Genomic DNA, 27,753 nt, shown 5'->3' on the forward strand with positions numbered 1-27,753 from the left:
GAGTAGTATTGATATCTAATTGAGCAACTAGTTTTGTGCAACTAGAATAAAATAGAATAACATCTTCTTGGAACAGAATTGTGACAACAAAGAAGGTACTACCTCGAGACACTTATTTTGCAACGGAAGGAGTGACTATGACATATGACATGGACAATGGTGGTATGAAAATTATGAAGCAATGCTAGTCATAGTATATCTATTGGGTCCACCACCTCTATTGTTCTATATTTTGTAGTTTATCCTTGAGGCTTTGAAGCGCATGAAACGATGCCAATATCCTACTTACACGGACTCTAATCAGCGAGGCAATTCACTAGTTTGTGCACATTATTTTTGTTTTTTTTCTCTTAAATATAAAATGACACGCTTCTAGACATGTTGGAGAAACAACACGAAAAAATTGAAACAATAAAATCTTTGCTGTACATTTCTCCTTACAAAGGATTCACAAATCTGAAATCACATCACAAGCACTCTAAAACGGCAACAAAAGCTACCAAAATCATCACCAAACTGACGCCTAATCCTGCACAATCACCGCCAGCACTTCCGGAGCATCTCGCCTCTCCAACCTCTGTGTTTCTCCCGCTTCGATTACCTCCAAGACCTCCCGCAGCACGCGTTCTTCGTCCACCGAGAGCTCCTCCATGGCCTCCTCCAGCTGCGCCACCAGCTCCGGATCAAACACCGCGCGCTCCCCGTGCTCTGCGGACTCGGGCGGTGCCGCCGCCACGCTGCCGAACTTGGGCGTGACGTAGGAGCCCGGCGAGAACATCTGCCCGCCGCCGAGCAGCCAGTCCCTCAGGCTGCCGGACTTGCTGAAGTCGAAGCCCGGCGTCGCGCTCAGCTCGCCGAGCTGCCTCGCCCTCGCCCGCCTCTTCGCGCCGCCAGGCGCCTCCCCTAGTGCCGGAGCGCTGCTCGCGGTGGCCATCTCGCCTTGCTCCGTGGAGCTGCTCTGCGGCGGCACCGCTGACGCGTCTGGTTCGGATTCGCTGCTCCCTGTGGCCGTCGCGGCTTGCTCCTTGGAGGAGCTGCTCTGCGGCGGCGGCTCCACGGACGCGTCTGGTTCAGCTGCTGGTGCTGGTGCAGGCTCCGCTTTCTCCGGCGAGCCGCACCGCGAAACCAACGCGTCGAACTCCTCCAGCGTGCGGAAGCTGACCGCCCTCCCGGCCGCGCCATCGTATGCACACCGAGGCGACGAAGTTTTGCCGCCGTCTGGTTTCCGATCATCGCCCCGCTCCTCGGCACCTTCCGGTGTGTTCTCTTCCTCCAGCCCGGCGAGAAGGTCAGACACGTTGATCGTCTCGATCTGCTCGGCGGCGTCGACCTTGCTCTTCCTGGCGGCGGAGCTGGAGGTGCAGAGGAGGGCGAGGAACTGGTCGCCGTTCCTCTTGGAGTTGGAGAGGATGATCTCCTCGACCAGGCCGCTCCTCTGGAGCCCCTGGTTGGCCTTCCCCCGCAGGCTCCCTGACCTGCTCAGTGCCTTGGAGGAGATGCACCCCATCGCTCCTCGGTCTCTCGCTCCCAGCAATCTATCTATCTATATATCTGAAGAGTTCCTCCACACGCAGCTGCTCCACAGATGCTCTCTCTCGTTTTGTCTGCAAACAATTACGCATCTTAAGCACGACAGGCTGCCCAATCAACTGAAGCATGTATAGATAATAAGAACGGATCCGGCTTGCCTGCTCCCTCTCCATGCTCCCATCCGTGCTCCCACTTCATCCTACGGCTGTTCTTTTTCCTTTTTCTTTTCTAATCTAATCATCTTTCCCCTGATTTTCAAGGGTGGGGCCGGGCCTTATTTTCTTCCAATCAAATCAAGCCACGTATGCGGGAGCACGGATGGGAGCATGGGAAGGGAGCAGTCAAGTCTCGTCCAATAAGAACGAGAAGAATTACCTACCTGGGTTATTGGAAAGATTCTCCCCGTTGCTCTCCTCGATTCTAGCTTGAGTTGCCAAGCGGGGTGGCGATTTGTTGCAGATTAAGATTAGCACCGGGGCAGCAGCACATGCAGAGCACCGGGCAAGGATCCGATCATGGCTGACTAATGGCCGCAATTAAGTACGGGATGGCCGGAGGGTTCCGATTTCCAAATGGAAGCGGCTGCCGGCTGCGGCTGCCTCTCGTGGGCTTCGAGTCAGCAGAATAGTTTCTTAGTTTAATTAATGGATCAGCAATTGTGACGCTACGGACCTATCGGAGCCACGCCACCAACCCCAGTTTGAACACCAGGCGTTTTTTTTAATGGGGCACCGGACGTTGGTAGTGCCGTGGCGAGCCGCATAAATTAGCCTTGGCTGTGCCTGTTAGTATTAGCAACGATGCCATTATGCATAGCATTGCTTTGCTGTTCATTAGTAAGTGGCATTGTCGGGGTTTATGTATGAATCATGGGTAGTGTTGGCGCCAGGTACCGGTGCACACCATATGCCGCCGTCTGGTCATGAGGAGTGGGCTCCGCCAGGAGAAAAGTTTAGGCATGCCCCGGGAGAACGGGAAGCATGGGGAAAAGTCGTCCGCGTGGCGGGAGCGCCAACTGTGACCGGATATCTGCCGTCCGTTGTTCGTTCAACGGCCCGGGATCGACTGGAGTCGTTGGAGCTCACGCTGCCCCAACAACCCTGCCCTGGCCAGGCCGCCACATATACACGTCGCCACCCGTACGTCGATTCAGACGGACCCCGACATTGCCGATAACTTTCCACCGTATTATTACTCTCAATTCTTTTTTGTACTGTAATATCTATTTTTTACGACACCAAAAGAAAAACGTGAGCAAGAAAACCTTGCCGGTCCACGAAATGCCGTGGTCAAGGAAAACAAGCTCAGTTTTCCAAACGAGAGATGACAAGTGAGCACGCCATTGTTGGGGAGCGTAAACACAATCCGTCCACTGCATAAACTAGCGAGCCATGAACCGCTGGTTAGCTAGCCACGTACATTTGGACGCCTAGGGGCAGCATCCGAGGCAACAATCTCCTCAAATGGAGCGGCCCCTTTTCACGTTCCCCTGGTAGGGAGGAGTTTGTTCTAGATCGATCATGTCTTCTCTCTTCAGTCTTCACTTTGAATGTGAGAGAGGTATGGCCTACAAGTAGGGATTTTTTATGCTATACGAACTTTTAGCACATTTTGAACTAAGCATAGTTTAGGGTCTTTTGTGGTGAAACCAGTTAATTAGGGTTCTAAGTTATAGACTTGGCAGGGATGTTCGCATATTTCATGTATTTTTTCACGCATTCCAACACCACTCTATTGGTAGTAGGAAATGTATCCGGTGCGCCCGCACTCGTGGTGCTACGGTGCACCGGACGCCTAGAATTTTTTAAGATCTGGAAAAAAAACTAGCACGTTAACGCAACATCAATGTATGATGTCCCAAAATTTCGTATAAATTTTTGAAATATTTTTTGAGATGCAAAAATGACAAATTTAACATCAGTGTGATAATGGACCAAATCTAAAGCCCAGATTTTGTTACGTACTATTCAGTATTGAATTTGTTATTTTTGTTTTTCGAGTTATGTTTCGAATTTTGACTTGAAATTTTATGAAAACCTACATTGATGTTGTGTGAGTGTGCTAATTTTTTTCAGAATTTTTCTGAACAATTTAAGAGCACAATGTGAGTTCGGTGCACCGGTAGCACCACAAGCTCTGGTGCACCAGATATTTTCCCCTTGGTAGTATGGCGTGCTCGTCGACTATGAGGTATGAGGTACAGTGGGCGTGTTGTTATGTTGGTCGGTGTCTGTACTATATTTCCCGCACAATTTTTCATCCTCATTAGTCTGATGGTATATCGTAGTAGTGCCCTTTTTGGCGACGCCGCGTTTCGGCGTCGAGGCTCATCTGCACCTGGTTAGAAAAAAATTGTAAAAAAAACACAAAAATTCAAACAACTCCACAAAAAAATTGTGCGGTAGAAAGTTTGATGCGTGAGGCCCGCTCAAAATTTCAAATTATTTGGACATCCAAGCAGCTCTCAGCAAAAAAGACAAATTGGGCCAAAACAGTACATGAACAGTAAACCTTTTTACGTACCCTCAATTTGTCCTTTTTGCTGAGAGCTGCTCACATGTCCAAATGATTTGAAAATTGAAGCGTACTTCACGCGTCAAATTGTCTACCGCAAAAAAAGGGAGTTTTTGAAATTTTTTTCTAGTATTTGTTTTGATTTTTTTCGCCAGCACTGGTGCAGAGATGAATTTTTGCCTTTTTGGGGCATATTGTAATAGTACCTGGTCACTATAAACCGCTATAAGCGGCATTCACCCACACGCATTCCATATGGACCAGGCCCAGTAGTGCTATGAACGACATTTGCCTCCGTGCATCCCATATGGCTCAGGCCCAGTAGCGTTACAAATGACATTCACCCATGCGCATCCCATATGGCTGCACCTAGTAGCACATGATGGCTCAGACGGTTGCGATGTTATTGTTTGGAAAAAAATTCACACAAAAAATCTAGTTTCTATTTTTCCCTTGTTTATTTTTTCATATTTATTTATCTGTATTTTTAATAAACACATGAGTATTTTTAAACATTGTGATTTTTTTACATCTACATGAATGTAATTTAAAAAGTGTGAACTACATGAATATTTTTGAAGACATGAACATTTTTAATAGGGGAATCTTCTTAAATTTTACATGAAAATAATTTCAAATTCTTGAACACCTTTTATTACTTGATTTTAAAATGTGTGAAAAAATTCTAGAAGTATATGATCTTTTTGAATATATATGAACATTTTTTGAAATACATGACTATATATTTAAAAATACATAGAAGAAACATATTTATATGGATATTCTCATAACATAGGGAATATCCAATTTTCCATTTGTTTAGATTTTTTGAACATAATTCTGAAAAGAGAAGAAACATATTTGTGTAAACTGGGCTCCATGACCATGGCCCGTTTAAACCCATGTTAATGTTGTGGAGCAAATCACCCTCTTTCCAACCGGCAGCGCCTATTTAGTGTCGGATCACTAACCTACAAGCAAGCTGCCAGCTTCCGCATCCGCGAGGCTCCCTGCTCCGACCTCGCCCGTCGTCTCCGCCGCTAGCTGTGGCTGCGCTGGCCTCCCGCAAGGCCGACCCGACCATAGGTGGGCGGATGGCCGGCGTGGGCGCCACCCCCGCTCCCCTTGCTGGCGTCTCCTCCGGCCAGCTGCCGCCGTCCCCGACGTCAACGCCGTCATCCTTACGATGGCCAGATCAGGCAGATCCATCACCGACAGGTCTCTCATGCACCATCCCGGAGGCTTCTCCCGTGCGTCCTGGTTGGGGGGAATGGCTTGGATGTTTCAGAGGGAAGACGATGCCCGCTGATCCCATATGTTGCGCCCCAACAGCTCGTGGGGAAACGTTGGAAGGCTGGCACCTTGTCACCGAGCACCGTCGTTCGCCATCTTCACAGGCCTTTCGTCTGCCCGCTTTCAATGCCCGGCCGGCTCCTCCGTCGTGGTTGAAGGATAGATGTTTTCGGTGCCTCTCCAAAGGTCATCATGCCCACTCTTGCAGGGACCCAATTCGGTGCAGAAGTTGCCTCTATTTCGGCCACACTGCTCGCTTCTGTCGTGCAAAGAACACCAACCACCAGTCTACGCCGCTTCGACGTGCTGCTCCATCGCCCTCCCAAGTGCCTGCTCCTACCAAGGATGCTACCATGGTAGAGGTGCCGCTGCAGTCCGTCCTCGCGAAGCAGGCTGAGCTGCAAGACTGCCTGATGGGAGTTGAGAGTTTTTTGGCGAGAGCTGAGGTGGTTCTGTGCAGGCTCACAATCATGCCAGATTTGCCTCCGTTGGCCGAGATCCAGGTTGATTCCAAGGGCGAGGGTGAAACAGACCCCTATGGTTGTTTCTCTCCTCGTGGTAGGCACATCGCCGAGGTCGTCACTCCGGTGATGCAGATTATGCCTGGGCTGCAGGAGCTATGTGAGGCACCATCTCCGCCTTTGTCGATGGTGCTTCCAAAGGAGATGGGCTTGGTGATGCCCATGATGCCGTCTTTGCCAATGTTGGCGGCAAGCCCGCCATTCGTCGTTGTGGACAATGAGGGACATGATTCGCCTATGTCATGTGTGCATTTGGAGACGCCTGAGTCCATCGTGTCGGTGGTACCTGTGGTTGATGATGTTGATGCGGTCGGTGTGTTGCCGCCTGGTCCTTTCGAGCCCAGCCAGCCGCTTGCCTTTGTGGATCATGGAGGTTCTGACGCTTCGGTCACCCAGTCGCAGGTGACAGTTGGGCAGGTTTCTGTGCGTGACAAGGTCAACGAGATTCTCTTCGAGTTGGAGATTCACAGCTTGCTCGCACGTTTGGAGAGGGCTAGCCCTGGATCTGGCAAGAAGATTGTGGAGGAGGCTCTCAAGAGCAAGAGCAAGAAGAGTAGCGCCACAGAAAAGGCGTCCGCAGCTGCTTGATGGTTGGTCACCAGTCTCTTAGGTTGTCCTTATGGCTTGGCTTATCTCCGTGGATTTGGTGGTGCCTGTGGTCTTCGTTGAGGGTTTCTTTGCGATGTAGCAGTGTGGGGACTGGTGGTCGTTATGTGTTGGGTATGATTGTCGGATCGATCATGTGCTTATGGGGTTGCATTCTTTGTGAATAGTCCGCACGTGATTTGTTTGTATCGGTTTTCGCCCGGTTTTTCGTAAATTAACTGGGCAATTCGCCTCCGTTTCAAAAAAAAACTAACCTACAAACAGGTCACGTGCCTTTAACAGTTTGCTCCTGGCTATTCGCTCGCTCATTGGCTTGGTCATTTTTCTTTTAAAGCTAGGAACGCTCACTCCTACTCAAAGTCGGCAATGTTTAACCATTATCCACGTACCCGTGGGTAATTACTCTATTGGAGAACAAGGATGAGCTAGTTTTAAAACCTAAGTTGTTGGGTCCAATACCTTACCTAGTAGCTAACATGGAGATGGGATAGCATTACTTGTATTAAATTCATGCGCCAGCTAACTCATTCAAAAAGTCTAAACTGGCGAAGATAGGTGGACAATATATTTCAATACTCCCCCTTACGTCTTGGCTTATTTAGTCCTTAGATGTGGGATCGATGTAGGCTGCAGAATTTTTTTTAATACTGTGTTGGCAGAGTCTTAAACGCAAGACCTCTTGGCTCTAATACCATATTGAATTCATGATCCAGCCAACTCATCCAAAAGTCTGAACTGGTGGAGACAGACGGACAATATATTTCAACAACCCGTACATGTTACCCACCTTACCTGTAAAGGACTTACATGTGGGCCCTAAAATCAGTAGACCCCAGATAATTCTCGCTCATGCCCACTCAAAAAAATTGCCATACCCACCCGTTTGTCCCAAAAATCCCAAAGAAGATCATAATCTAGCCATAACGCACCCTCTAAAAGGACTTGTTGTTTATTGTGCTGAAATGTTATTTTTTCTACTGAATATTACTGCTGATTGTGGGTATGGGTTTCCCGTGGGGATGTAAAACCTGACGGGAACGAGGACATTTTTTTTAGAAAAGGAGGATGACCCCCGGCCTCTGCATTTGGGAGATGCATGCGGCCACTTTATTGATTATTCTCGAGGACCATACAAAGTATTACAACAATATGCCTGAATCCGCCATCTTGGCATCATATGCCACTACTCCTATCCATATGATGAAGGGGCGCTAGCTGAGCCAAATACCCAGTCCACTCACCTAAGTCTATCATCAAAAGCCAGAAGCCCCAGCCGAGCCACATACCGGGTCTGGGGCATGAACTGGTCTGACGCACTCACATGTGTCGTCGCCGCCATCTTCCGCCGGTCCGTCTTCAGAGCAGATATTGAGGCTTCTACCTTGTCAGGCCACTCGGCCATCGATGCCACCATGACGTCAGACAGCAACCCCCTCCTGCGCGAGTCCAGCACCGCGCATCGGGCGCCGAGTCTCCACTGCACCACGCCGTCGAGATCCGCCGTCATCAATGTGCAGGATGAAGCACCGCTCCACCAAAAAAAGCCGCCCACTGGTCCCTCGAACCCGTGTACGCCTCCAAGAATGACGCCCCCAAGGAGGAAACGACACCAACGCGCCGCCGTCATCTGATCTACTGATCTAGGGTTTCCCCCGGAGGTAGCAGATAGAGGTCTGGAGCTTCTCCACGGCGAGGCCTTCAAGAAGGTAATGACACAAAAGAGTGCCGCCAACGCCGGTCTTGGCATCAAGCTGAGAACTAGGTTTTCACCCGGATCCGCTGAAGGAACCTCCATCAAGCATCGTGTGCACGGGTCGCCGCCGATCTGAGCCGCCGCACATTGAGGTCGCACCGGCCAGATCAGATCTGTCCGGAGGGCAAAGCACACATGGCGCCGACCCAACCACCAGGCCCTCCATGCCGCCAAGGGCCAGAGGCGCCGGGGCCTCCACCACGCGCAGCCGCCCTGCCACCCACGCGGCCCAGGACGGCCAGCACCGCCGCATCCCGCCGACGGCGCGCGCCCACCAGATCCGAGCAGAAACGCCCCGATCCGCCGCCAAAACGGACAGCCGCCGCTCCTCCACTGCGAGGAAGAGAGGAGGGGGCCGCCGCTTCCTGGGGCTGCCGCCCCAACATCCAGCGCCACCGCGTCGTAGAAGAGGCCGGAGGGCCAGATCCACGCCGGCGTGCAGCTCCGTGATGCACGGCGCGCCGTCCAGGGATGGCCTCCATGCGTGACGGGAGAGAAAAGGCCCGCCGCCGCCGGCAGCCGCACGGGCTTTGCCCGGCGGGGACGCCCGACGGCGGCGAGGGGGAGGGAGCAGGAGGGGGTGGCTGCGGCGGCGGGGTTAGGTCACCCGAGCCGCCCCCCTGGAGAGCGACGCGGGTGCGGTCTTCGTACGCGTGTTCAGTTCTATCACGGGAACGAGGACATGGATGGGCATGGAAAGATTATCACGTGGATGGGGATGCGAGTCCAATATTTGGCTGGGTAATCCCCGTTGCTGGCTAGAGCCGATATAGATAAAACAGTCTGCACTTTGAATGTTCACGAGCTTAAGAAAATTTAAAAAATATATAATTTCAAAAAAATAATCATGAATTTGAGAAAAGTTTGGGAATTTGAAAAAAATGTTAATAGATAGAAAAATATACATACATTTGAAAAAAATTAGGAATTTTAAAAAGTCACGGATGTTAAAAAGTTTGTGAATTTTAAAAAGTTAATTGATTTGAAATAATATCATGGATTTAATAACATGTTCACGACTATGCAAAAAAAAGAAAACAAAAAAGGCAAAAACAAAAAGGGGAAAAGAAAGAAGGAAAAAAAACAAACAAAAGCCAACAGAACGGACTAAACCCAAAAAAACGTTATGGAAAACCAAAGGAACCTTCTGGGAAAAGTTTCCAAAAGAGGTGAAGAACAGAGACATATTTTTTTTTAGCAATAGAAAAGAGACATAGGTCGGCGCAGTTAGAAGTACGAATGAGCTGTTTGTGGGCCTCGATAGAACTTGTAAGCGCCAAATAGCATATTCCTTCCGAACCCGCCTCTGCTGCCCTAATAAAAAGGAGGAAGGCCAACCCACCCAGGTCCGGTGATCACTGCATAGGAAACGGAACCATACCCATCCGTGATCTGCAACTGCGACCTTGCCTTGCCAGAAAGCGATGCGAATCACGCGGGCATGGGCAGTGTATCGTGCAATGCGGCGGCAGCAAGGCACTCGATCGAGATCCAGATGAGTTCATCCGTCTGACATCTGATCCCCTGCCTGCAGTATGCCTTTCGGCGTCCTCGCGGCATTGATGATTGGTTCGACGAGAACACAAAAGATCTACTAGTAGGTAAAAAAATGTTTATTTTTTCTTTTTTCGTCAGAGTAATACACATTATCTGCGAGTAGCCTGCTTGATGGATCGGCATCAGGGGTAACCTGAACCTGTTCTTGTACCACGCCTCTGTTAGCACCTGAAAGTGTCACCGGACAAACTGTTCCCTAATCTGGCTGAGATGTTGACAAACTGTTCCCTGATCACAAAGAAAGTGGCAGTAGTTAAGAAATGGAGTTGGAACCGACTGGAGTGATTGGGCTTGCAAAATTCATTGGCCTGCTTTAATCAGAAATTATGTACCCCATGCGAGGTAAGGTGGCCTAGCTTCTTACTACTACTGCTAAGCTCCAATTTCCTTACTTTAATCGGTAATTATAGCAGGCTTGTACCAGTACTTTATAAGATAGTCTAGGTTTGGTGGTACTGGGTTGCATCTGGTGTCCTAGCTTAGTTGGTTCTCACTAGCTTTGGAGACAGGTAATCAGTCACCTGTGAATTGTGATGGAGGGCTTGATTGATTGAACCTTTCATGTGATGCAACAAAAAGGATTGTTTGTAAAATGTGATAGAGACATACACAAATGCTACAAGAGTTTATTATTATTTTTTCATTTGGGACAATAACCATGTCTTCCAATTAATTAATTTCAACTGGCCGAAAAATGCGACGACCGTGGCCAATTGCTATTTGGATCACAGTGCGATGGGAAGCAAAATATCAGGCCAGTGATGTGGTGATGTGCATTGTATATGCCTGATGCAGCCACCAAGCCATGTTCAATTATACATAGGGGAGCTTGTTGTTAGGGCCTATTCTCTTGGACTGAACTAATAATTGATCCATATACTTTCTTCCTGCACACGAGAGCGTGCCTGCCCATGGACACATGGTCTGCACCCATACTGTTGCATCACGTATAAGTAGAAGCTATGCTAAGCTGCTAAACAGCAACATACCAGTAGAAAACGCACATGCACTGTGGAATCGTAGCATCAGCCCATAACTACACCGACGTGCTTTAAGATTGGAGCCCACTGTATTTCACAGGGAAAAAAGTGAAAACACATTGCATGTGAACTAGTGCAATCTTGATTTTAGCTAATACTCCCTCCGTTCCTAAATATAAGTCTTTTTAGAGATTTCGAATGAACTACCACATACGGGTGTATATAGACATATTTTAAAGTGTAGATTCACTCATTTTGCTCCGAATGTAGTCACTTGTTGAAATCTCTTGGAAGACCTATATTTAGGAACGGAGGGAGTACATTAATCATCAGAAGCATAATTTTAACAGATTGACCTCCACCATGAAGAAAATTATTTCTTCCACGCTACCCATACACTTCTAACATAGAAATTTGTAGAAGATAGAGATACTATCAAGTCCCACTCAGAGGGGGGAGGGCGCGTCCCCAGGGCTTGTGGGGTCATCTGGCATCATCTTGTGTTGATTCTTTTTTTAAATTACATATATTTCATAAAAAATCTCCATCAATTTTCAGCGTGTTTGGACCTCCCAGATATGGATTTTCACTAGATTAATAAGTTAGTCCATAGAAATAATATAAAAGTGCACTAAAGTCATAGATAATTGATGTAAATATAGCATGAATACTTCATGAAATATAGATACGTTCGAGACGTATAAGGAGGCCACCGCCGCTTGTATCCCAAGGCCACCGCCTATGCCTCGCCGGCCTACACAGTCCGTACTTGCTCGCTTAGCGGGGCGTAGGCCACGTCGATCGTCTTCCCGCCCCAAAACCAACCCTGATCCGTGCTTTACGGAAGCGGAGGCTACTCTTCCCCTCCCGCTGAAGCATTTCCTTCTAGGGCTCCGGGCAGTCCGGCGAGCTTGATGTCAGACATAGAGAAGACATGTCGTGAGAAATGGGATCTGCCCTCGCCGGCGGTAGACTAGGTTAGAATCAAATTAGTCCCCTATTATTTAGTTGAAAGATGTCTGAAATGTAATTGTTTTCGTCCGGTTTATATGAAAATCATCTGGTTTGCACGAATTTTATCTGGTTTCTTGAGATCCGCCTTGAAATGTACGTGTCTACGGTTGGATGGCCGGCTTCCGCATCAGTGTTCACGGACTCCCCCCCCCCCCCCCCCCCGGCCACTTTGTCCGCGGACGGATGCGGCGACCGGATTGGGGGTCAGAATTTGGTATGCCCTTAGATAGGTCTCCAATTGTGTCATCGCTTTGGCCCTTCTAGCGGTGGTTGTGGCGATGTTCAATAATGGTTCTTCCGCCTTCTTACATGGCCATGACGGTTCCTCTGCCTTCTTTTATGGCCAAGGATGTAAGGGCATATTTATCCCTAAGATGTTTTGGTGATTGATGACAATGCTTTTGCGGACTAATCGTGTGCGTTGAGTGTTTTTCAGAGATTCATTCTTTTGGCACGAGACGATTTCCTTCCCTCGGAGCTTAAAGCGAAGACGGTGTAGTCCTTTCGGATTAGTTTGGTGGACTAGTTTCATAGGGATCACCGTACTATCAAGAGGGGGTCCGTTTTGGAAAGGCTAGGGCGGAATCATCACGTACACTTCCTTTGCCCCTCCCTCTGAGCCTTTCCGTTTCGATGATGGGCTTGGTTCTCCTCTCTTTGTGCCCTCTCTGGTCCCAGCGGTAGTACCGCGGGCCAGAGCGGTAGTACCGCTTGGGTGCTACAAGCGGTAGTACCGCTAGTAGCCCCATGTGTGTACTATCTCTGGTCCCTGCGATAGTGCCGCGGGACGGAGCGGTAGTACCGCTTGGGTGCCACAAGCGGTAGTACCGCTCTGGGCGCGGTAGTACCGCTCCAGAGCAGTAGTACCGCTAGTGGCCCCAAGCCGTAGTACCGCGGTGGTCTCGTGCTAGTACCGCCTCGATTCGAGGGCTCCTTTTTCGTGTCGGGTTTTACGGTACTGGCCGCGGCTGTGGGGGGCCATAGTACCGCTCCTGTGCGGTAGTACCGCCCTCCCTCCGCGGTAGTACCGCTGTGGGCCAAGCGGTAGTACCGCGCTTTGGGGCGGTAGTACCGCTTATAGTGGCAAGCGGTAGTACCGCTGGCACAGCGGTACTACCGCTCTCTTCGGGGCAGAAGGGGGATAACGGTTGGTTTGTTCCCCCCACTATATAAAGGGGTCTTCTTCCCCAAAGTTGATTGACCTCTTCCCCCAAAAAGCTCCATTGTTGCTCCAAGCTCCATTTTCGCCCGATCTCTCTCCCTAGCCAATCAAACTTGTTGATTTGCTCGGGATTGGTTGAGAAGGCCATGATCTACACTTCCACCAAGAGAAATTTGATTCCCCCCACTTATCCCTAGCGGATCTTGTTACTCTTGGGTGTTTGAGCACCCTAGACGGTTGAGGTCACCGCGGAGCCATAGTCCATTGTGGTGAAGCTTTGTGGTGTCGTTGGGAGCCTCCAATTAAGTTGTGGAGATTGCCCCAACCTTGTTTGTAAAGGTCCGGTCGCCGCCTTCAAGGGCACCAATAGTGGAATCACGGCATCTCGCATTGTGTGAGGGCGTGAGGAGAATACGGTGGCCCTTGTGGCTTCTTGGGGAGCATTGTGCCTCCACACCGCTCCAACGGAGACGTACTTCCCCTCAAAAGGAAGGAACTTCGGTAACACATCCTCGTCTTCACCGGCTCCACTCTTGGTTATCTCGTTCCTTTACTTTAGCTAGTTTACTTGTGTTATATCTCTTACTTGCTTGCGTGCTTGTTGTCGTTGCATCATATAGGTTGCTCACTTAGTTGCATATCTAGACAACCTATTTTGATGCAAAGTTTAATTTGGTAAAAAAAGCTAAAAATTGTTAGTTGCCTATTCACCCCCCCTCTAGTCAACTATATCGATCCTTTCAAAGGAGGAGGCCCTGGAGGTCACCAAGAAGGGCAAGCCCGTAGAGGAGGTTCTCGACGACGATGATGCTTATGCTTGGACCATCCCCACCCTGTACAAAGGACCGCTGTAGAAACCTGGAGTGGTGACCTATGGCCCTAAGGATTAGTACAAGAGGGCTTAACTCATTTGAGAAGTACTCAAAATATAAGTCTTTTTAGAGATTTTAATATGAACTACTTACGGATGTATATAGACATGCTTTAAAGTGTAGATTCACTCATTTTGCTTCGTATGTAGTCCATATTAAAATCTCTAAAAAAGACTTATATTTAGGAACGGAGGGAGTAGTTTATGTCCCATTGCTTCACTTATATTTCATGACACTAAAATATTATCTTTGCTACTTAATTATGTTTAGTATTATGCACTTGTTTGTGGGTGTCATTATATTTGAAACGGAGTTTAAACGGTGTTTTGTATGTAAAAGGTGACAAGTAGCAAAGAACTTTTTTAGAAATTAAAGTTAGGGCATTTTTTTAGGATTATTAAATTTAGGGGATAGGTTAGTTCTCAGCTTCCCAATACACAAATTTTTCGGAGGCTCCCAATAACTATTTCTTGAGAGATGCTCTTATGCGTCGAAGTTTAGGCAATGTGGGCATTGCTTTGTTGCTTTTGTTGATCATTGCGTCTGGTGAGCCATTGTGCTTTGTCGAAATATAATGATGAACTGTTTGTGAATTGTTGGGCTTACTGAAGGCCAAAAGCAATAAATTTTGTTCTTAGAAAAAATGAGGCTCAAGAGGTTTGAGAAAAATTTAGTTCACCTATTGACGACGTCTCTAGATAAGTGATACTCGTATGTGATGTGTAGCCTATTCCTTATTGTTTGACGAACAGACGCACGATCAGGCCCCCTGCGCATGATTCATGATATGTGCTGTTCATCCTTTAATGGAGCCCTGAGAGTACTCTTAACCTGAACCGTAACGCCGGATAGCATACTGTTCTGACGGCTCATTTATACTGCAGGCGGTACAAAAACGCTTTATCAGTTTCGGTTTGGTTGAGATCTTGAGTACAGTAATAAGTGCAGGAGTATTTACTTAGCCCAGCAGGTACTCTTCTTCTAAGGAACGATTTGAGTTTTGAAGTCGAGCCCATGCATCCCGCTCGAAGGAACCAACCTCATCTATTTCGAGATTCCCGCCGCCACCCAAGGGAAGCCCTAGAAAGAAAACAGAAACGGAGATGCCGTCCATCCATCCATCATCGCCGTCGGTCAACATGTGACTCACCTTCACCCTGGAAAGGAGCCGGAGAGAATCAAATCATCAATGGCCGCACCACCAGCCTGCCTGCCTGCCTGCCTGCCACATCTGCCCTCCAACATGTGCTAGAGAGAGAAAGAGTGTTGTGCTCCGTGCTTTGTTCACTTGTGCGCGTGGAGAGGGGGAAAGGTCTCTTCTGCTTTGCAATGCAACACTCTAGTCTAGAGAGAGAAAGAGTATTTGTTTCCTGGTGCGATGGTAGGATTTGATTTGAATGCAGCTGCAGTTGGACTGGTCTTTCTCCCTCTCTCTCGTGGGTCCAGATTTCCATGCCACAACAGGCTGAGGCCATGCCATGCCCTGTACTGTTTCATGTCTTCTTGTGCGCTATCCACTGCAGGATCTCCCCCCTCCCTCAGCTGAGCAGTAGTAGTACGTCCCATTGGTTCTCTAGATTAGGTCTAGGGTTTTCCCAAGGCATTGCATTGCACTGGACTTGATTAGTGGAGTAGTTTAGCGCCCTGACCATGGCTAAAAGCTTGGGACATCGTAAAATAAACAGTGAGGGAGGGGGCGCCACCCACAGCACATAAAACAAGGGATTAGGCAGGCAGATGCCACTGTTCAATGGCCCACCCAAACCAGCACCAGTATAATAATCTCTCCAAGCACAGCTCCAGATGAGAATCACGCTTTGCTTTGCCGCATCCAGTGCTGCAGTACTACTGTACATGGTCAAAACTCCTAGTAGGAGGAGTACCAGCAGTTTGGCTGTGATCTTGAAATTGGACGGACAGGATGGCTTGGGCATTGCTGCATTCGGGCTCTGCCCACCGTTCCTCACCATGGGAAATGGCGCTGGCCTTTGTGCTGTGTGGCAGTGGCACTGGTAGCACTGGTGCTACTACTAGGAGACACTAGTAGCTCCACGTTTGCCTGCGCCTTTTGATGCCACATTTGGTTTCCGGTTTATTTTAGGGGTTGGTGGTCATCTCAAGAGAGGACCCCCGAACTGAGGCTGTACTTTCTTGGCACCAATGGGCCGCTCCTCCTCCTAGTCCTAGGACAAAGATCACGGAGATAGGGAGCATAGTTATTACGCCCATCCATTCAATGGTGCTCGAGTCGGAAAACTAGGACTTTTTTCAAATCCGGCTCCAGCCCCCCCTGCCATTTTTGGTCCTTGAAGCTTCAGTTCAGCAAGTGGCTCTGAAGAGAGTGGGCAAGAGTATTGGCATTGGATTCTTGAAGGATACCTCAGTATACCAGTAAGTTTTTTTTTTGCTTGACCTGTTTCTTCAAACTCTCGCTTCCTTTACACGTTTCTGGATGGAATCAAGTGCGGAATCTGCAGATTGGTTCAGGTTGTTGAAACAGTATTTTTTTGTGTGTGTTGTTTTTCGAATGAGATGTGACCAAATGCTTTCTCTTTTGTGTTGTTCTAATAAGGAAGAATCTGTTCTTATCATTCCCCTTTTCTTTTGAATCTTTGGTAGGGACATGAGGAGCTCCAGATCATGCCGCGCTTTCCAGCAGAAGCACCGAGCTTTGTTGTGATTTGGTAGCCATGGAGATGGAGGAGCAGAAGGAAGCCCCGGGCTTCCTTGAGGTGCCCAAGGACATCCCCGTCGCCACCAAGCCCCTCACCATCAGGACCAATGCCGGGTTCAGCAGCAGCTCCGACCGCTCCAACCCCATCTCGCCGGCCATCTCCTTCACCCCGCACCTCTACTCGCCGTCGCCGCCGTCCTCCGCCTTCGTGTCGGCGCTGCAGTCCCCGTACATCTCGCCCCGGGTCCTCGACCCGCCGGAGCCGCCGGCGCAGCAGCCGCACCGGCAGCTGCATCAGGAAAGCAAGGCCTCCAGCGTCACCACCACCACGGCGCAGTCGCCGGCGTCCTGCTCCAACGGGTCCCAGTCCGAGGACACTGACGCGCCGAGCGCGTCCCGCACCCCGCCCTCGGAGCGGTACGACTCCAGCGGCATCGACCCGGCCAAGATTTCAGAGGGCGGCGGCGGCGGCTGTGGCGGCGCGCCGCCGCGCGTGTCCTTCTCGTTCCCCGTGCCGCGGGTGTCCTTCACCAGGGGCCCCGTGGCGTCGCCGTCGTCCAACGCCAAGCTCCGGAGCTGTGACGTGTACATTGGCCACCACAACAACGGCAACCTCGGCAGGTTCTGCAAGTGGCTCAAGGCGGAGCTGGAGCTGCAGGGCATCGCCTCCTTCGTGGCTGACCGGGCAAAGTACTCCGACACGCAGATTCACGAGATTGCCGACCGGATTATCTGCTCCGTGGCGTTTGGCGTCGTGGTGGTCACCATGTCAAGCTTCCTCAACCCCTTCAGCCTCGAGGAGATCAGATTCTTTGCTCAGAAGAAGAACCTAATCCCTATACTGTTCGACACCGAACCCTCGGAGATTGCCGGGCTGTTTGATGGCAAATTGGAGGACAAGGAAGGGAAGGAAGCATTCGAAGGGCTGATGCGGTGCCACGAGTTCAAGCTCGAGGCGAATGAGACCAATTGGAGAAGCTGCGTGTCAAAGACAGTCAGTCTGCTGCAGTCTAAGCTTGGCAGGAAGAACATTGCTGAGAAGGAGAGTGAGGGGTCCGGAGGCATACCGTTCCCGCGGAACCGGCATTTCGTCGGAAGGGAGAAAGAGCTGAGTGAAATCGAGGGGATATTCTTTGGATCCTCGGTAGATATCCAAGAAGTGTTGGACTGCTCAAGGGGTTCCACCACAAATGAAAGATCCAGCGGCGTGTCCGATGGCTTTGCCGACGAGGAGAGCGACACGGTGAGGACATCCAATGCCAAGTACATCAGTTTGGAAATGCGCAAATGCAAGGAGCCGACATTGGAGGCCTGGATCGATCCGGTGATCGAGCTGTCGTCGGGGAAAGGTAGGAGCCTTCAGAAGCAGAGATCAAAGCACAGGAGGTCAAGGTTCCGGTGCAACAGCAAGGGCTGCGGCGGTGCCAGTGTGGTCTGCATCAATGGCTCCTCAGGCATTGGCAAGACAGAGCTGGCATTGGAGTTTGCTTACCGGTACTCGCAGCGGTACAAGATGGTGCTGTGGATTGGAGGGGAGGCTCGGTACGTGAGGCAGAACATACTCAATTTGTCCATGAGCTTGGGGTTGGATATCAGTGCTGAGGCAGAGAAGGAGAGGGGCAGGATCAGGAGCTTTGAGGAGCAGGAGATTGATGCATTCCAGAGGGTAAAGCGGGAGCTGTTCCGGGATGTGCCCTACTTGCTTATCATTGACAACCTTGAGAACGAGAGGGACTGGTGGGAGGGCAAGGACCTCCATGACTTCATCCCAAGGAACACCGGGGCGACGAATGTCATTATCACCACGCGGTTGCCACGTGTGATGAACCTCGAGCCGATGCAGCTACCACAGCTCTCGTACATCGATGCGATGATCTTGATGAAGGGTAAGCTTAAGAATGACTATCCGGCCGACGAAACGGAAGTACTCAGGAAGTTGGACGAGCGGTTGGGCCGGCTGAGCTTTGGTCTGTCGGTCGTCGGTTCACTGCTTTCGGAGCTCATGATCGCTCCTTCCACTCTGTTTGAGGCTGTTGAGAGGATATCGTTGAACGAGAATTTGTTCCCGCACGATGCCAACGACGACGGCTTCTGCCGTAACAATTCCTTCCTGATAAAGGTTCTGGTCTTCTGTTTTGCCTTGATGGACCGAGCGAAAGGAGGACACCTGACATCGAAAATGATCATCGCCGGTTCTTGGTTAGCTCCTGCACCCGTGTCGTCTACGCTGTTGGCCGCCACGGCGAGCAAGCTGCCGATGAAAGGCAGCATTCACCTCTGGGGTGAGTCCCTGAAGACTGCATTTCTATGTGGCACACATTGCTTTCTAGCTCCTAATGGCCGAAAAGCTGAGGTGGAGTCGGCACTCTTGCTTGTGAAGCTCGGGCTGGCAAGAAAGGCGACCCGGCATCCTGGTTGCTGGATCCAGTTCCACCCGATCACGCAGCTCTTTGGCAAGATCAGGGGAGGCTTGGCGCCAACCACCGCGGCTGTGAACGGGGTGATGAGGGCTGGCAACCCCTCGGCGTACTCAGACCACCTGTGGGCTAGTGCATTCCTTGTGTTTGGCTTCAAGTCGGAGCCACCTGCCGTTCAGCTCAAGGCGGTCGACATGGTGCTCTTCATAAGGAAGACCGCCCTGCCCCTGGCGATCGAGTCCTTCATGACGTTCTCGCGGTGCGGCTCGGCCCTGGAGCTGCTCAAGGTGTGCACCAACATCCTCGAGGAGGTGGAGAAGTCCTACACGTCGCGGATGCAGGACTGGAACCGCGGCTCGCTGTCCTGGAGGAAGAAGCTGCAGCCGAACCACCGCGTCGACGAGTTCATCTGGCAGGAGGTGACGCTGCTCAAGGCGACGCTGCTCGAGACGAGGGCCAAGCTGCTGCTCCGCGGCGGGCTGTTCGACACTGGCGAGGAGCTGTGCCGGACCTGCATCAGCATCCGGACGGTGATGCTCGGGCACGGCGACGCCCAGACGGTGGCCGCTCAGGAGACGCTGGCGAAGCTGGTCAGATACAGGAGTAAGGTATGAGCTGACATCCAAAAACCCTTGCGAGCTGTTCTAGTTTGCAGCCGTTATTAGAAGGTTTTCCAGGAATTTTCATTTCTCCCGGTTTCTGAGACTCTGATGTGATGCCAGCCACAGTTTTGTCAGTGATCTGTGCAATGTCCAAGCTTCATGACGCCACGTGTAACCTGAGTTGTTATGTACAGTACAGTTCAGTCGCTATTTGAAATACTTTATTATCTTCATATTACTCCCTCCGTTTCAAAATAGATGACTTGGTACAAAGTTGGGTCATTTATTTTAAAACGGAGGGAGTACTTTCGTGCTTTCCGAGATTGAACTTCCACTTTAGATATCAAAATGCGGTCTTCTTTTTTTAAGATGTTAGAGCAACTTCAATGGGGCGACTCATTTCGTCCGTGGCCGTTTGTTTGAGTCGGCACGGACAGAAAAGGCGGCCTAACGCGCTGACCCAAATAGACGCGTGTACGTTTTTTGTCCGCGGACGATCCATTCTCGGCCCATTTTTGAGCCTGATTGACGGACGCGCGCGCTTGCCTACTCCTGTCCCCGGGCCCGCTGGTCTGTGACACATTGGCCTCCCCTCCCCTCTCACCCCCGGCCAACAAGCAACCCTCGCCCCGCCTCCTCCGTCACCGATGCCGCCGCCCATTTTTGCCGGCGACTCTTCCAGCCGCCGCCGCCTCCACATCCGCCCAGCAACACCGCCCCTGCCCTCAGTCGCCCGCCGCCGCCGTTTTGCCGCTGGGGAGCAAACTGGTTCCCCGACGCCGCTTCCCCCACCGCACAGCCGCCCGCGACCAAGAAGACGCCCGCCGCCCCCGCCACATCCGACCGGCATGCTCGTCGGACGCCGTTACACTCGTCGGACGTCGGCATGCAAGCTAGCTGGTCTGTGGGCGCCACGTCTCCCCTCGCCGGCCGTCTCCTTCTTCGACGCCCGCAAGCTGTTCGACAGTTTGCCAAGGTACGAAAATGGACTCCGCCGACGAGTTCTTTTTCCACAATTTCCTTTGCGACTCCGACGATCCGTCGTCCGACGATGAGGAAGAGATATTGGCTGCCGTGTTGGTCCATCACCACCTCAACAACCAGCGGCCGTTGTTCCGTGGCTCCATTCCGGGCCACCTTCCGGCGTTGAATCGTAACCGAGAGAGCGGACATTTCCTTCTCTGGAAGGACTACTTTGATACAACAAACCCGTTGTTCAAACATCACAAATTCCGCCGCCGGTTCCGTATGAGTAGGGATGTTTTCAACCGTATTAGAGAGGGAGTGGTCGGCTATGATGACTACTTCGAGTGCAAAGAGGATGCCGTCGGCAAGATTGGTTTCTCCTCTTATCAAAAATGCACTGCCGCCATCCGAATGCTTGCATACGGAGTGCCCGGTGATCTCATTGACGAGTACGTCCGTATGAGCGAGTCTACATGCCTAGAGTCCCTGTATAAGTTCTGCAAGACTGTGATTGCTGTGTTTGGCCCTGAGTACTTGAGAGAGTCGACAGCTGAAGATACAACCCGTTTGTTGGCGATGAATGCCAGTAGGGGCTTTCCGGGGATGCTTGGCAGCATAGACTGCATGCACTGGGAGTGGAAGAACTGCCCTTCTGCTTGGCAAGGGCAGTATAAGGGACATGTCAGGGCTTGCACTGTCATACTAGAGGCCGTGGCGTCTCAAGATCTCTGGATCTTGGCACTCTTTCTTTGGCATGGCTGGATCACACAATGATATCAACGTGCTTCAGCGCTCGCCGGTGTTTGCTAGGCTTGCCGAAGGCAACAGCCCATCGGTGAACTTTACTGTCAACGGCCACAACTATGACAAAGGGTACTATTTGGGTGACGGTATCTATCCTCAGTGGACCACTATTGTCAAGACAATACCCAACCCTGTCGGAGAGAAAAGGAAAAGATTTGCCCAGGAGCAAGAGAGTGCTAAAAAGGATGTCGAGCGTGTCGTTGGTGTTTTGCAATCTCGATGGGGCATCGTTCGGTATCCTGCTAATACTTGGAGCACGCAGAAACTATGGGAGGTGATCACTGCTTGTGTGATCATGCACAATATGATCGTAGAAGACGAGCGTCCGGAACGTTTGTACGATCAAGGCTTTCAGTTTCAGGGTGAGAATATTGTGCCTGATCATGGAGTAGCGGCAACATTTGAGCAGTTCACTCAGTTTCATGAAGACATGCGTGATTGGGAAACTCACGTGCAACTGCAAAATGATTTGGTTGAGCATATGTGGACTTATGTTGACAACCAATAGATGTATCTTCTTTATTCGTTTGCAAAACTATGTGAAACATTTTTATTTGTATGTGGCTTGTAAAACTATACTATTTATTTGGGCGGCTAAACTATTTTCCTTGTTATTTCATTTCACAATATGTTTGAATGCAAATCAATGTAAAATTGGGCGGCCAGCCGGCCACACCTATACATATGGGTCGACATGTTGGGCGCGCTGTCGACCCATATGAAAAACAGGGCGAACCCCGGGCGGGCGGCCGACCCAAACGAACAAAAAACGGACGAAATCACCGTTCGTTTGGGTCGGCCGTTGGAGTTGCTCTTAGATAAATGAGCACAGCTGTTTAGTTTTTTATGAACAAGTATGAACACTCTTGTCGACTGAGATGCAACTATGTCATATGTGGTGTTGCTGCCCGGCTTTTGAGGCGAGATTTGTCGGGTAAAAATGGTAACGTCAGATAATAACCAGTTTCGAGATCTTTTCCCGTGTGATGTTCTACCCAACAGTTCCTTTGCTGTAAAGCAGTTGTTTGACTGAAACAAAGTGTTAGCATCTGTTGCCGTCTACTTTGCTTAAAGTTGAGTGCATTTTGCTTGCGACAGTGACCACCCACGTTTATGTGGATTCGCCACCGAAATCTCTAGTGCTCACGCAACTCAAGCTCTGCTGTTCGATCTTTTGAAGACGAAGAGTGCTTGTATCTCGTTAGCAGTAGGGAGTACCTTCTTACAGCAGGTTAATAGTTTAAATTCAGACCATTCGGCGCTATATGGATTATTGTCGAGGAGAGCTGATTAAATATCCCATCGGCAAATTTCAGTGCTACTTTGAACAGAAACTTGGAACATAAAGTAGCCCTTGAAAATAAACTTTGAGCTGATTAAACTGTGTTAAAACCACACTCTTTATTCGCGCATTTAGGACTCTCCAGGGACATGGCCTTGGAAGTGAGTCGGACCAATGCTAAACCCAACGTCTGTTTTCCCCAAGTTTTCTATTTCATCCATGCCCTCTCCGTTCTAAGTTTCTTAACACTTTGTACTAAATCAGCGACGAGTAATATGGAACGGAGGGAGTAGGTGCCAATTGGTGCGCAGAATCAATGATTGTGAAAAGTTGGTACAAATGGTTATCTTTTCTTATACTCATCCATATCAACAGGAAGTATCACAAAACATAGTTGGAAAACATGCGTGTTTTGTATTCAATGTGTTTCTCTATGAGTTTAGCGCATGGAACTTTTCTCCCCCTACTATGTCACTATTTTTTCCGGTAGAACCACGATCAGTCCATTATTACTTTTACAAAATTGATCAATATATTAAGAAATGTTTCAAGCCAAATCAATGGCTACCAGACTGAATGGTAAGAACACCAATCGGTCATACACGGCTTGGTGGGGTTTGTGAACCATCTGCGCATCAAAAATTGTTAGGCAATAGCTCTAATCTCCTTCAACATCACCCATTTGAGGCTAGGTCATGCTCATGCCCACTTCAACTTACATGACAGTACCCCACTCTTGCGCCACGAGAAATAATAGATCAACAACTTGCTATTGGGGAACAATAAACACATAAAATCGTGGTTCACTATATCATTTCATTTCCATACTATATAGTCTATTCCTCGGTTGAATGATGGTTACTCTGAGGCGAGGCGGCGACGACTCTCTAAAGATGGAATAAGGTTCTCCCCGCCTAGTCTCCGTTCCGATGGTGTTTCTATCATCGCCGGAGTGCATGTGGAGGTTTGTCTCCTCTGGATCTCGTGGGGTTCGATCGACGTTTGTCTTTGGTAGATTTTGTCTTTGTTTATCTACAGGTTAGATCCTTTCGATCTTCGCTTCTCTTCATCGGCGGCGGTTGCAGTTCTGGCGCGCTGGTCCTATGGGGCTTTAGCACGATGATTTTCTCACTCTCTACACAACAAGGTTTGCCCGACTACAATGAGGGAGGGTTGAAGACGGCGGCGCGCCTTCGGCTCGCTCCAGTGCTTGTAGTCGTCGCTAGGTGATGAAAGGATCGGTATAGTTGACTAGAGGGGGGGGGGTTGAATAGGCAACTAACAATTTTTAGCTTTTCTTTACCAAATTAAACTTTGCATCAAAGTAGGTTGTCTAGATATGCAACTAGGTGAGCAACCTACGTGATGCAACAACAAGCACACAAGCAAGCAAGGGATACAACACAATATAAGCTTGCACAAGTAAAGGTAAGAGATAACCAAGAGTGGAGCCGGTGGAGACGAGGGTATGTTACCGAAGTTCCTTCCCTTTGAGAGAAAGTACGTCTCCATTGGAGCGGTCTGGAGGCACAATGCTCCCCAAGAAGCCACTAGGGCCACCGTATTCTCCTCACGCCCTCACACAATGCGAGATGCCGTGATTCCACTATTGGTGCCCTTGGAGGCGGCGACCGAACCTTTACAAATAAGGTTGGGGCAATCTCCACAACTTAATCGGAGGCTCCCAACGACACCACAAAGCTTCACCACAATGGAATATGGCTCCGCGGTGACCTCAACCGTCTAGGGTTCTCAAACACCCAAGAGTAGCAAGATCCGCAAGGGATTAGTGGGGGGAATCAAATTTCTCTTGGTGGAAGTGTAGATCGGGGCCTTCTCAACCAATCCCTAGAAAATCAACAAGTTTGATTGGCTAGGGAGAGAGATCGGGCAAAAATGGAGCTTTGAGCAACAATGGAGCTTGGGGAGGGAAGAGGTAGTCTTCTTGGGGAAGAAGACCCCCTTTATTTAGTGGGGGGAAAGATCCAACTGTTACCCACTCATTCAGCCCGCGACACGCGGTACTACCGCTGGAGCAGCAGTGACCAGACGGGGCCCTGTTGTGTATAGCAATGAGCGCTAGAACCGCCGGAGCGGTACTACCGCGCGCCCTTAGGGTACTGCTGCAAGGCAGGGTTCAACTGGGCTGGGAAGGCACGGACTAATAAAATTACATCCGTGGCTACTTCTGCTGAGTTTCGGTCTGTGCAAAAATCTGGCACGGTACTACCGCTCGCAAGGAGCGGTACTACTGCGTAGGGCGCGGAAGTAAAAAATTACTTCCGTGCGCGCCAGCGTTCTGGGCTAGAGGCGGCGGTACTACCGCTTGTAAGGAGCGGTACTACCGCACAACGCGGTAATACCGCCTCTCTTAGCGGTACTATCATGGACCGCTGCGGTACTACTGCTCCCTTGAGCAGTACTACCGCACGCCACAGAAGCTGTAGCACTTGGAGTCCTTCATTTTGCAGAGACACGGATAAACGGACGGTGCTTCAATGAAGCAAAGGAAAGGTGGTGCAAAGGAACAGATGTGTACGTGTTGATTCCACCCTAACCTTTCTGAAGCGGACCCCCTCTTAATAGTATGACTTTCCTATGACTCAAATCCATCGAAAAGAAACGTAGAAAACTGCCCTCTTCGATACGCTCCGAGGGGCACCGAATCGTCTTGTGCCTAGACATGAGATATCTGAAATGCTCAGTGCACACGATTAGTCCGCAAATGCATTGTCATCAATCACCAGAACCACATAGGAAGAAATATGCCCTTACAATCTCCCCCTTTTTGGTGGATTGATGACAATACGGGATTTGCACATAAGGGTATAGAATGATCATAAGCAAACCCAACATCTATAAAATATAGACAGGCTCCCCCTAGATGTGTGCACTATATAGATATGCTTTGGACTGCACGACACACATACTAGGATCAACACTCCCCCTATATTTTATAGACAATGCAATCCTTGCAACGATATAAATGACACTAAGCATGGAGGCAAGGTAAAGTACGTGAGCATGAAGTAAAGGGCACAAGATAACATAAGCTCACAATCTACTAAACATACTAGACAATAAGATAAGCTTGAGGGCATATGTCTCACACCATATGACATCATAGATCTCCTGGTCTCACATGCACACCAACACAAACCAACAAACCAAAGCAAAGAAGGTTCAACGAAACAAAAGCTAAGCGACTCAAGACTCGACACAAGACTCGCAAATCCTACACTCTCTCCCCCTTTGGCATCGAGACACCAAAAAGGTAGAGAGGACATCTACGACACATGTGGTGGTAGAACTCCAAGGCATCACCAGTCATGTTCCTCCTCCTCAGACTCCTCTGCAGCACGGGATGAAGAGCGAACTCCAGTATCCTCCTCAGACTCACTCCACCGGCAGTGATGTCTGGTCCATGGTTCCTCATCTATGATCCTCTCCTCGGAGCCACTCTCAACCTCAAGACCAACCTGCCTCATAATAGCCTTGTCGCGACGATGAGCCATCTTGGCGTTCACATGAGCCTTGTACTGTCCCTTGGCCTGCATGGAGAACAGAGCCTTCACCTTGGCCTTGAGCTTCTTAGCCCAAGATGGCTCAGCAGAGGGGGGGAGCGTACCCCTCAGAACTGTCCTCAACGACCTCCTCCTCAAACTCATCCTCATCAACATCCATCCGTGCAGCCTCAGCCTCAGCCCGGGTCATGGTATTAGCCCACTTGCTCTTGATGCATAACTTGATAGGCTCGTGGCGAACCTAGTTGGGAGCAAGAAACTCTTCATTTGGAAAGAGCTTCTCCCAAGTCTTTGAGATCAAGAGGTGCAAATAAGGTCCATAGATGGGCACCTTATGATGGAACACAGCAAACTAAAGCTCACTCCACATGATATGAGAGACGTCCAGTGGTTGAGGTTGTTGATGACGGGCTGCCTCACACATGAGCGTCATGTCCACGAGATAGGAGTGCACCTTGTCCTTGTCGCCTATGCGAGGAAATAGAGTGTTGCGGAAGATCCGGTGCATGATGTCAAGGAACGGGTTCAGCACATAAGTCTTCTTGTCATTGGGTAACTTCTTCTCAACAAGAAAGGGTTGAAGCTTGTTCTTGTTGGCAGACTCGGCATTGGTATGTGGGCGGGCACCAACGGGCACTTCAAGCCCCTCATCACGAATGTTCAACATACTCATAAACTCCTTCCACTCAGCAGTCATCCTCTTCCCATTTGTAATCCAAGTCATAGTTCGCTTCTCATCCATGTGGAAGTGGACAGAAGCAAAGAACTGAGCCACCAGCTCCGGGTCGAAGTCAAGGTAGAAAGTGATGAACTCCTCAATGCCAAACTGCTCCACCAAATCCAGAGTCTCATCAAAATATGCCTGGTTCTTCTTCAGATGTTCCATGTCAATCCACTGAACTAGCACATAGGTGTTCTGCTTGGCCTTGATCACATCTAGGAAGATGAGATTTTGTTGCTTGGTCCAAAACAAGTCATTTCCCCTTGTGATCTCCCTAGGGTTGACGTAGGGGTGAGCTTCCTTCGAATCAGAAACTCCGCTTGAAGCATTTCATCCATGCCAATGTTTGGCTCCTTGATCTTGGTAGCTGTGGTCTTGACTCTGCGTTGTGGGGCACTGGACCCCTCAGGAGCTTCTTGGTTGCGAAGCCGCTTGGAGCTCGTGTCATGGCTGGGATTCGAGCGTCTGGCACTGGAACTGGAGCCACCACCTATGACACACAAACACAAACACACGAGAAGAGCTAGAAGGATTATTGCAAAGACCAAGGCCAAAACCGAACGAAACAATGTAGACATGAGATTGAGTGTGGCAAAACAAAGTAATTTATATGTCAACGGTAGTACTGCACCATGAGGCGGAAGTAAAACGTTGCGTCTGCTCTAGCTGCAATAGTACTGCGCCGGGTTGGCATGGTAGTACCGCGCCTAGAGCGGAAGTAATTTTTTACTTCCGCGCGCCAGGCGGTAGTACCGCTCCAGCGGAGCGGTAGTACCGCACGGGGCGGATCTCGCTAGAGCAGGCGGTAGTACCGCTCCGGGAGGAGCGGTAGTACCGCACGGGTTGAATCTCGCCAAAACGGATCTAGGAACATCCGTAGATTTGGATCGGTACTATCGTTGATCAAAACTACATTGTTGAAACACACAAAATAGCATATCTACTGCAGTAGCACTCTCCT

General features: G+C 49.8%; 2 protein-coding genes across 3 annotated transcripts; one reads left to right on the forward strand and one right to left on the reverse strand.

Annotated features, from left to right (window-relative positions):
• Positions 1–379: 379 nt before the first annotated feature.
• On the reverse strand, positions 380–1,636 carry LOC123166126 (uncharacterized). Its single transcript, XM_044583892.1, has one exon. It carries the CDS (start codon positions 1,505–1,507, stop codon positions 524–526), a length of 984 nt encoding a protein of 327 aa, XP_044439827.1. The 5' UTR covers positions 1,508–1,636; the 3' UTR covers positions 380–523.
• A 7,927-nt stretch (positions 1,637–9,563) lies between these two features.
• Positions 9,564–19,705, forward strand: LOC123164628 (uncharacterized). 2 transcript variants are annotated; one of them, XM_044582168.1, is made up of 2 exons: positions 9,564–9,818; positions 16,422–19,705. In XM_044582168.1, the coding sequence occupies exon 2, from the start codon at positions 16,493–16,495 to the stop codon at positions 19,505–19,507; it is 3,015 nt and encodes a 1,004-aa protein (XP_044438103.1). In that variant the 5' UTR covers positions 9,564–9,818; positions 16,422–16,492; the 3' UTR covers positions 19,508–19,705. The 2 variants fall into 2 exon arrangements, with proteins under 2 accessions (XP_044438103.1, XP_044438101.1); XM_044582166.1 differs by lacking the exon at positions 9,564–9,818 and adding an exon at positions 15,734–16,193.
• The last annotated feature ends 8,048 nt before the right edge of the window (positions 19,706–27,753 follow it).

The sequence above is a fragment of the Triticum aestivum genome, chromosome 7D, assembly GCF_018294505.1.
Source record: "Triticum aestivum cultivar Chinese Spring chromosome 7D, IWGSC CS RefSeq v2.1, whole genome shotgun sequence".
NCBI lineage: Eukaryota > Viridiplantae > Streptophyta > Magnoliopsida > Poales > Poaceae > Triticum > Triticum aestivum.